This window comes from Thalia democratica, chromosome 4 (assembly GCF_965202585.1).
Source record: "Thalia democratica chromosome 4, ktThaDemo2.hap1.1, whole genome shotgun sequence".
In the NCBI taxonomy this organism is placed as follows: Eukaryota; Metazoa; Chordata; class Thaliacea; order Salpida; family Salpidae; genus Thalia; species Thalia democratica.
Genome location: NC_139168.1, coordinates 61,597,358 through 61,608,178, shown reverse-complemented (window position 1 = coordinate 61,608,178; position 10,821 = coordinate 61,597,358). Strand labels below are relative to the sequence as shown.

The 10,821-nt window shown below is 26.8% G+C and overlaps 1 protein-coding gene across 1 annotated transcript; it reads left to right on the top strand.

The window, feature by feature from the left end:
• The first annotated feature begins 7,330 nt into the window (after positions 1-7,330).
• LOC145833501 (uncharacterized) lies at positions 7,331-9,774 on the top strand. The gene is made up of 2 exons (XM_082940672.1): positions 7,331-7,932; positions 8,352-9,774. The coding sequence occupies exons 1-2, from the start codon at positions 7,331-7,333 to the stop codon at positions 9,583-9,585; spliced, it is 1,836 nt and encodes a 611-aa protein (XP_082796798.1). The 3' UTR covers positions 9,586-9,774.
• The last annotated feature ends 1,047 nt before the right edge of the window (positions 9,775-10,821 follow it).

The following is a 10,821-nucleotide window of genomic DNA, read 5'->3' as shown; positions in this document are numbered from 1 at the left end:
TTTGAAGTTTTTAACAAAAAGTCAACCATTTAAATCAAGCACAAACTAAACAATAAGTACTTTTGAGAACTTACAAGCTTTACAAGCTTGTAAGCTTACAAGCCTACAGCGAAATAAATAATTTAATTCCTTTCATGTTTTGAGAACTCTACTCTGTGCTCTGATGTATTTGAATAACTTGTTTTTAAACTTTGAATAGTTTATTAAACGACAAAAATAGACGTTCAAAATATTTGGTCCAAGGACCTGGTGAACGAAGAACCTTTTGATTGTTGAGTCGCACGACACGAATACCCTTTAACGTCTTGTCCACGACAATACTAAAAATAAAAGGTATTTTTTACCTATATACTTAAAATAAAAGGTATGTTTGACCTACATCAATTTCTATAACTCAGTTGCTACATACGTAAACATTTTAAATTACAATATCACAGCATGATATTTCAAATAAAATAATATTTTTAGTATTTATTTACTAAACGTCAAAGTTAAGGTTGAAAATAACGTACAGTTAAGACAAAAGTTAAATTAAGTTTATTACTTAACAATTTTTTCACGCTAAAGCGATGATCACAAGTAAAAAAGTATACAAACTAACAAGTTGCAAATGACAAACACAATATATAGTTTTTTTTATGTTGTTTACTTTTTTACTTGTGATGATCGCTTTAGCGTGAAACAATTGTTAAGTAATAAACTCAATTTAACTTTTGTCTTAATTTTATAAAGGCTCCTTAAGTGTGAAGCTCTCTAGAAATTTATTGTTTAAACCTTAATAAAAATAATATATTTCATTACATAAAAAAGTGTAATGTAAAAGCTGTTGAAGTATTTTTAGTTTAACAAAAATAATTCAAAAGTTGTCTGATTTCGAGTATTTTTTAATATCCAATAGATAGTGAAACTGCGTCAGTCTTATTTAGTATTTAGGTACAAAAACGGCTGTTATAAAAATGTGCTAAAAAATTAATTAAGTAGATATAAAGTCAACATTATAAAAACTGCCGATTGTTTTAAACAAATCATAATTTAGAATCCGTGTTAGAAAGTTTCACTTTGTTTTACTTACTGAAGGCAACCCAAAATTTATGTTTACTTTTACTGTAACGTATTTAAAATAAAAGGTTTGAATAAAAAAACTACCAGCTCTTTTATATTACAGAACTTGTTGCAATTAGTTATTTACAAACAAAAAAGTTAAACTTTTTTTAAAGTTTTATCAGTGCTAAATACACTAGTTTATGTTTAAATACACATTTGAAATGTATATTTTTATCTGATTAAATTAGATTGTATTACTTTTTGACGGAAACTAATGATTTAATACTTTTTTCTGAGAAATTTGAAAAACTAAGTTTGAAATAGAGTTCTAGATCTAGACAAACTAGTTTTTGCCTATAAGTCAATAAGTTTAAAATTATTGAATTTATTTAGTGTAAATACTTAAAATATTTCTTTAAAGAAATTTGCAAAAAAGTTTCAGTATTTTAATAATACAGTTTTCTATCAAAATTTATACTGTCATTTAATTGTTAAAAACGATCTTCATATACCATGGCTTTTCTTTTATGAGATTATTTGTTGGTGCAAAAACATAAATAGGTTGTCTGTTTACATCTAAATAGTTTATTTCATTTCACTTAAAATGCGTATTTGAAATTAAACATTAAATTCTTGTCATGTGTACTAAAACTTTTCTTGAACTAATATTAATAACTAATTTGTTTAAAATTCAAAACTTAGATACCAATTGTAAAATATTTTGTCTCTTTTGCGCCACCTGACGCGACTTTTCAGTTGAAACTGAAAAAAACATGTATAACTATAAGTTTATATATGTTAACTTAAGTGTGAATTAATAACACATTAAAACTATTTAATTTTACTGAGTGAAAAGAACTCATTTAGGCGAAAATGTTAACAACACGTTACCAACAAGACTTTTGATTTTATCAAAACATATTAAATTTAAGTTTAGATGTAGTTCTTAATTCTTATATACTTTACATAGTTTACTTTTCATCTGACAACATTTTATTCAAGTTCGATAACAGTATTAAAAGTACAAACTTGTAAATACTTATTAGTTATTCATTATGTATTTATACTTATTATTCATTAATAGCTAATTATATTTTATTTTGTATTTTATTTTAAATTAAACTTCAAAAATCAAAGTTATTTCGATGTAAAACGACTTATTTTGGAACTTATGAAAGGGAATTGATAGTAGTATTTTTAAGTATAAAATACGCTTATCTTTTATCCTTATAGATTACTCGATAAAAACTCGATAACCGAAAAGTTCCTTTGTACACCAGGTCCTTAGACCAAACTTTTTAAGTTTTTTTTTTATCGTTAAATAAACAATATAATTGACGTAACGTAAGAAGTAAGTTTTAAATGCTAAAACAGTTTTTAAAGTTATAGTCAACTAGTTTTTTAAGTTTTTATCCATAAATAACAGAAAGTATATCAAAGGATGCTTTATATTTTGCCAACAAAACTAAACAAGTAAAAATATGAGATAAAAAGATAATCTTTAACGCATTAAAATTAGTATTACATAACCTAAGAAGAAGTACGGATAAAAAGAAAAAAATCAAAGATGAAAATTAATTTTTTGATAACACAATGGGTAGAAAACATTGAACAGAAGTCTCTGGCGTATTAGGTTTATAAATTCTTCAGGGACTATATTTCATACCAAATTTAATAATAGGACTATACAGAGACGACGAACTAATAGGTATAGAAAAGTAATTAAACAATGTAGAAACATAATAAATAAAGAAAACATACATAAAATTACTAAAAAATCAGCATGAATTTTATAAAAGAAAAACCCTCTTGGAAGATTAACTACTTAGAAATAATACCAACCTCCTTAATCATACTTTAATTTGATAAAAAACATTATGAAGAAACTGTAGAAAGAAACAAACATTTCCCCTTGAAGAAGTAGAATGTAGGGCAGAGACTTTATTTACCAGGCAACAATTAAAACAGAAAACAAATTTAAAATATACATCGTACTAGTTGCAAACTAGCTGAAAAAATTATTAGCAACAGACTAAACCAGATGATTACCTCCACTACAAACAAGCCACTGAACTTTAAAAACTGTCATACAAACTGAACATTGAAAACAAGTACTACTAATCAAGTTGGAAAGTATTAAAATGTGAAAAAATATTAATCAAATACAGAAACACTAAGGTTGTGCTTATAAGAAGCTTTACTAATACTCGAATCGGATAAGAATTTCATCAAAAAAATAACAGAATTAATGAACTCATGCAGACATTTTTATTGATAAACTAGAAAAAGATAAGACTTGAATAAGTATTTAAAACAAGTATGTAATGAGTTTTAACTTTTTCATTGATTTTTGAGTTTTGCTGATATTTGTTTTAAACTTAAGTTTTTTAGATAAATTTTAATTCCATTTAAACTTGACTCGTTGCCTTAACTTAATTTAGTAAATTTATTTATTTAGTAAGTATGTTACCGAATTACACTTTTATAAGTTAATTTATTTCTAACATGCAACATCTTAATATTGTATATATTTTCTTGCGTGAATAAGTTTAGAATAACATTATAAGTTAACAACATTGTTGAGTGCAGTCTACTACTTTATTAAAATTTAACAAGATCGAAAAACTTTTAACACAGAAACCTGACAATAAATAATACAATTAATACGCACTTTTTTTTTTGTTATTTGAGTTAAAGTAAACAAAAAAAAAAGTTTAAGAACAACATATACCAAGACGATATAAAACCAACTCGAAAAAAAGTAACTGTTAGCTTTTCAAATCAAGTGACTTCTAAATTCTCTATTCTTTTTAAAAATCGTGTCATTTTTTTCTATTTTGGTGTTTTTACTAACATTTTGCACTTCTGTACGTCTTAAAGTAAGTTTTCTACTAGTTGCTAATACGAAAATACACTGTGATTAAAAATAAATATATATTGCAGTAGGAGAGTTTTTATATATTTTTTTAGAAAAATTTTCTACTGAAATAAAGAAAAAAACTAGTGAAATAAATTAAAATTACAACATACCATATATTAAAATGTTAAAATTTGTTTGTTTAAAAAATTTTTCATTTATTAAAACTAAAGATGCTCAATGCTGTTGATTATTTAAGTGTTGCTTGAATTAATTTAATTTGTGTCTAATTTAAACAACTTCCTAAATTGCAGAGAAATGTTGTCTTTTTGTTAAAACCGTTAATTACTTAGTTTTTTTAATAATTTTTTGCAAAATTCGAGCTTTGTTTTTTTGCTTTTTTTAGAATTTTTGTAGATTTTTATTAATTAAGTACATATTTACTAATTTTACTACCTAGCAGGTTTTAAATTGATTATTTTGGTAAGTGTTTTGTTTAAAATTGTTTTTCTACTCACAGTTTATTTAGCACAAAAAGAAAATATACGCTTATAAATGTGGTCAAAGGACCTGATGTGTATAGAGTAAATATACATTTTGTATAAAACTTAAAATATTCTAAAAAACAGTAAAATAGGTTTATTCTGTTAATACCCATGTAGAGTATAAACTAACCTCTGTTTGAAAAATTACAAACAACTCTTTCTGTTTGTTACTAAATGAAACAAAAACAAAATACAATTTTATTATCCATTAAAATTCTTTAAATTCATGAGGGAAAACACTTTTGAAACGGCATGATCTAAAGCAAACGTTTTATACTTAAAAAATTCTAAACAAGTACACGTTGTTAAACTAATCAGAAATAATGCAACTTAATTAAAACAAAATTTCTTTCACTATATAATATAACAAATATAACCAGGTTGTTTTTTTAACATTTTTTAGCTTGATTTAAATGTATTAGAAAATACTTTTTGGTTTCACTAAATGAAAGAATAATTATCATTAGTTGATTTATAATAGTTTACACTTTAATAAATCTTAGCACAAATAGTTCTTAGACTTATAAAATATTGTTTTAATATTTACTACAAACTTAGATATGTTAAATATCGAAAGTATTTGAAAAAGAAAAATTCAAATTTTTTTTTACCTTTTAACTAAACCTTTTTCAATATATACATTTAAGATAATTTCGGAAAACCTTTATTTTTATTGATAAATGTCTTTTTTTCATAAGTAAAATTTCTAGGAGTAGTAGATTTTATACTATAGTGTCTGTTTTAACAAAAAAAAATCACAATGTTTAAAGTTGTTGAAATTATGCTTTAACTTTAGATTTATAAGTTTTGATTTTTACACTTACCATATAAACAAACACAAAAACACTGTTTAAATAATTTTAACTAGTTATGTTGAAGATATCATTTTTAAAGTCATAAGAATATTAATTAGATTTATGTAAAAACACAAAAAGTTAATACTTTTACAAAGCAACTTTAAGTGTAAAAACCTACAAAAGTTGTAAGAAAATTAGTTTGAAATATGCTCTTACATGAAAGCAGGAAGTTTAAAACTATAACTCCATTTATACCGAAAAGTATACTTGAATATTTCTCCTTTCAAAAGTAAAATTTTTGAATTTTTAAGAAACTTGTAATTGAACTGCAGTAAAAAAGCTTTTTAAAGCTAAAATAATACATATTTTCTACGGTATGTTTTTATAACTTTCAAAATATACAGTTAAAACAAAAACATGCTTAAAAAATATCAGTAATTCATATAATTATTTTTATCATAAAACAGTCAAACATTAGTAAATATTCGAAATTTAATAATAAATTAACAAGTTTTAACATTTACTTTTATTACGAAAGTTCTCGATATGATTAATAAAAATTTATGACTAATGGCACATTTTTACGTGAAAAAAAGTAATTAGCTGTTGTGATTAGCTTTCCAGACTTTTTATAGTTGAACTTGGTTTAAAAATAAAATATTTGAAAAAAAAGTTAATAAGTTAGTAAAAGTTAGTTTTACCAGAGTTTGTTTAGTAAATATAAGTTATGTATTTGATAAACATTTAACAGTTTTTTATAAAAAGCGTTGACTTGTTTAAACTCGTTTACTAATTTCTTTAATAAGTTCAGAACTATAGATACTTTAAATTATTATATGAACTTATTACAGATTGTCATAAAGAACTGCGTACAGTGTTAAATGCAGTTTTTCATTTCTATCAAAACCAGACAGTATATAAAATTTAGACTGAATAATTTATAGAACTTCTGAAACAAAATTAATTGAAATATTTAAAACAATTTAGATTTAAAACTTTGTTTATCATTATTAAAAAAAAATAAAACATTAATAAAAGTTTTATAGATTAATAGTTTTTTAAATTTTTTTAATAACTTTGAAACTTGCTTTTAACTTGTTTTTAATTCTCCAGACCTTTTAGTTGATTTTTTATTTTTGCATCATTTACAGCAAGTATAGGAGAGTTTGGATGTATTTTAGAAGAGATGAAAAGCGTTTAAATGTTTTAGATAAAGTTCAATTTATAAGTATTTAGTATATTAGGTTACATGACTATTCAAATTCGGACAACTCAAATTCCGACAATTCAAATTCTTAAAAAAATATTAAAAGCACTATATCTCAATAAGTAATATAAATTTGAAAAAAATAAAAAATACATATGTAGATCTTAATAATATCTAAAGCCATTTTTTTTTTTTTTTTTCAAACTCTAAAATACTTTTCAAGATATTTTAAAATTACTAAAAATAACTATGTTTTTTTACTTTATATAAGCCATATCTCAAAAAATATTTAATGTTTTGCAAAAAGAAAAAAATGGCCTGTAGATATTAATATGATTTACATATGTATTTTTTATTTAAGTCAAATACACATTACTTTTTTATTTTTAGTCGTTTTAATCTTTTATTAAGAATTTGAATTGTCGGAATTTGAATTGTCCGAATTTGAATAGTCGTGCACCCAGTATATTAGTATGTGTTCTACAACGATAGTTATAAAACAGTTATAAAAGTTTTACTAACTAAAGTATTATTGGGTAAGTAAAGTAAAGGGGCAGTTATTAAAATACTCCATGTTGAAAAACAAACTTTTAATCTTCGTTGAAAAGATTTAAAAAAAAAATTGAGGGGTTGTGGTAAAGTTCAAATAACTGAAAAATTTTTCTTTTAAAGCCTTTGACTTACCTGTATAAGTATTTTGATTTAAGTAACTAGAAAGTTTATGTTTATTAAATTTAAAACTACCTAATCTAGAGTTTATGCAACAATGGTACAAAAATATTTAAAAGTTACAACAATGTTGTAGAAAAAACTTATCGGGTAGTGTTAATATAAACAATATTTCAGCTTTAAATGTATTTTTGAAAACAAAAAAAAACGAATGAAAATATTTGTTTATTTAAAAATAATAACATTTGCAATTTTGTGTGTAGCAACCGTTTCAAGTGACGAAAACACAACAACCGTTCTAAACGCTGAGAGTCTCTTCAACACTTCCGTATGTAAGTATGAAGTAAACTGTCCTTACATCAAAGTTGGTCAGATCCTACCTCAGAACGAGTCATGCTGCAAAAACCTCACAAAAGCCTTCGAGTGCTCGTGGAGATACAAAATGCAGCTGTTAAGGTATTTGAACCTGCTAAAATCGTGGAACTGCAGCGAGCAAATCGACAACGAATGCAGCTTAAAAACTTTCAACTTTAATGATCTGTCCGAAAAGGCTTATTTGTCAGTCTGTGACCCGGACAGTTTTAACAGTACGTGCAGTGTTAAAGATAATATGTCTAGCAAAAGCTTGTCATCAAAGCAACCTTTTTTAAAGGACTCATGCGTCGCAGTAAACAGTTTTTACAGGTTCGGAGCTGAAAGTTTTGTAGAAGTGTTGAGTCTCGATATTCCAATGTGTCCGATAGTTTGGTGTGGGTTTCATAACAAAAATGTAGCAAATGTTGGGCTTTCATACTGGGACTGTGCTCCTCAAAGGTTGTTTATCATTTTTAATAATTAGTTTGTTTTCGACTGAACGTATAACTTCACTAAATTGAAAAATGTAATGTTTTTGCTTGTGTTACTTATGTGACTTATCAGTTTATTCAAAACTATTTTACGCACTATTCACGCTTATTTAAGTGGCAGTAATTATTTTTACAAGGCTGAATAATGTTACTTTTTTAAAACAGATGCTTAAGTAGTTTATTTTAAAATAACGCTTTTTAGCTTTAAACAGCTAAATAAAAAAAGCAGTGATAGCACATTTTTAATTAGCTTCATTGTAAATTTTACACAACAAACGTACAAACTAAAGTGTGTTTTAACAACTGTAGTTTTTCTTAAAGTAATAAATGTATTTTAAATTATTAGACCATTATAAATCAAATAGTATTTCCAAATTTGCTTTTCAGTTGCAAAACAAACATCCGGGCACTAGCCGCGTTTCACGTAGTCGTCGGAGTAGCTTCACTGCTGATGAACACACTCGTGATTCTGGTCACTTGCAAGAAAAAGTCCTTGCAAAACAGCCAATCAAGCTTCAAAGTATCGCTTGCAATCGCCGACGTCATTTACGCGGTTGTGGTCATACCGTCGATACTTTACAACTTGCTGAGCTTGACAAGGTCTCCTTTCGCTATCAAAGAAGTTAATTTCGGTAAAAACGAGTCTTTTTTGTTTTCGAGATTCATAGACGTTTACAGCAAGAGCTACGTGGAATTCTTCGGCTTCGTCTACTTCACCTGCCTGATGGCTTCCCTCTACACGTTGCTGCTGGCCGCTGCTGACCGCCTCTTCGCGGTCGCCCGCCCCTTCACCTACCGCACGCTGAACACGAAGCAAATATCGAAGCGGGCGTGCGCGGCGGTCTGGCTGTTTTGCGTGTTCGTGGCCACGCTGCCGCTTTATACGAAGCCTTCTCTTTTGTACGCCGTGTTCTTCGGCGCCCTTTTCACGATGGCCGGCTTCGAGGCGGAGACGGTGTACATCGTTGTGTTGGGCCTGCCTTTTCTGCTGATGATCGGTACGAGCATCGCCACGTTTTGTTACACCAGAAAGCACACACGAAAAACCAAGCGTCTTCACAGCAAGAAATCCAGATCGGACAAAAAACCTCGTAACATTGAGGTCGAGCTGGCGAAGACTTTGATTCAAATGGTCACGGCTTTTTCATTGATGACTTTGCCGTTGATCGTTGTTATAATAGCCACCATAGCAACACCGAACTTGAGCCTGTACAAGCCGCGTAGCCTGGACCTTGAAAGTTTTTTAGCGCTTTATTCGTTGGAGTTTGTAGGCTACGTGTGCTTGACGTGCGCGACCATCTGGAACTTTTTGATATACAACGTGAAAAACGTCAAGTTCCGAAACAACGTTTACGAAATAATGGCGCAAGTGTCCAAAAAGCTTGGCTTTTCTTTTGTCATCGAAAAAATACGCACCTCTGAAATTGTGAGCAGCACAGTTTTCACCAAGAAGACAAAAGCGAGTGTCAGCAGCACCGCGACGAGTCCGAAGGAAAATTTTGAAATGGCTCCGGCGAGCAACGTGAAAGATTCCGTGTTCGAATCGTTTCACGTCAGTTTGCACCCCGAGGAAATAGGAACTGCGGTTGACGATGTTATGATGAAAAGGTCACGAGTTTAAATCCTTCTTAATTTACTTTTAATCAAAAAAAAAGTTCTTTTTTATAACGAAAGTACCCGTTCAACACAGTTTTAAGCGAAGTTATTTGAAATAGTAGTCTTTAAATAATTTTAAAATTAGTATAAAAATTGTTTTACGAATATTCTTTTTGTGACTATTAACTTTTAAAAAACTGATTGATGATTACAAAAATTAAAAAAAAAAAAAATTTTATAAGATTTTTTATAGTGAACTTAATTTGGATTGACCATTTTTATAAACCACTTTAGAATAAGCCTTTGTGCTATTTTACTTGTTAAATCTCTTACTTTAGCTATATAGAACTACATAAAGGCTTATTCTAAAGTGGTTTATAAAAATGGTCAATCCAAATTAAGTTCACTATAAAAAATCTTATAAAAATTTTTTTTTTTTTAATTTTTGTAATCATCAATCAGTAAATATCAAGAGTTTAAGACAGTTTAAATTTATAGACAGTTTAAATTTACAATTAAATCTCTTATGTGAGAACCAAAAAGAAGGATTTTGCGTTGTGCTATTTTACTTGTTAAATCTCTTACTTTAGCTATATAGAACTACATAACGCAAAATCCTTCTTTTTGGTTCTCACATAAGAGATTTAATTGTAAATTTAAACTGTCTATAAATTTAAACTGTCTTAAACTCTTGATATTTATTTTGAATAACATTGAAATGCTTGATAACACTATGCGTTTATTTAACGTTACAAAAGTAAAACATAGCTTGCTCTACTTAGAGATTTTTAAGTTTTTAAAAACTATTTTAGTATGATTAAAAAACATTAAAGATTTTTTTTTCCTTGAGCTTTATTTAATAGAATTTATTCGCTAAGATCGAATACTAAACTTCCTATTTAGTAGTTAAAAACAAAATAAAACTTTGAATTTTTTTGTTTATAATTTGGACAAAACCTTATTTTAGTTATTACTTATCATAAAAAATATTTTTTGACAAACTAAAAATTTTAGGTCAAGTAATAGTTTTAAAGCTTAAGATATCTATGCTTTCTTAAAAAGTTCTCGTAGCCTTAAATCAAAAAAATATTGATTATAACCAAAAACTATTTTATTCAAAATAAATCTTCCATATAATAACAGTTTAATATTATTCAAAAATATTTGTAAAAACTAGTTTTACTCTTACTTTAATTACTAAAAACTAACTAATTAAAAAAAATATTTTGTGTTATTATCACTGCTACTCATGTAAAAAGCA

Coding starts and splice junctions, on each gene's coding strand:
- LOC145833501 (XM_082940672.1), top strand. CDS start 7,331: ATGAAAATATTTGTTTATTTAAAAATAATAACATTTGCAATTTTGTGT. Junction 7,933..8,351: donor TGGGACTGTGCTCCTCAAAG/GTTGTTTATCAT, acceptor TTTGCTTTTCAG/TTGCAAAACAAACATCCGGG.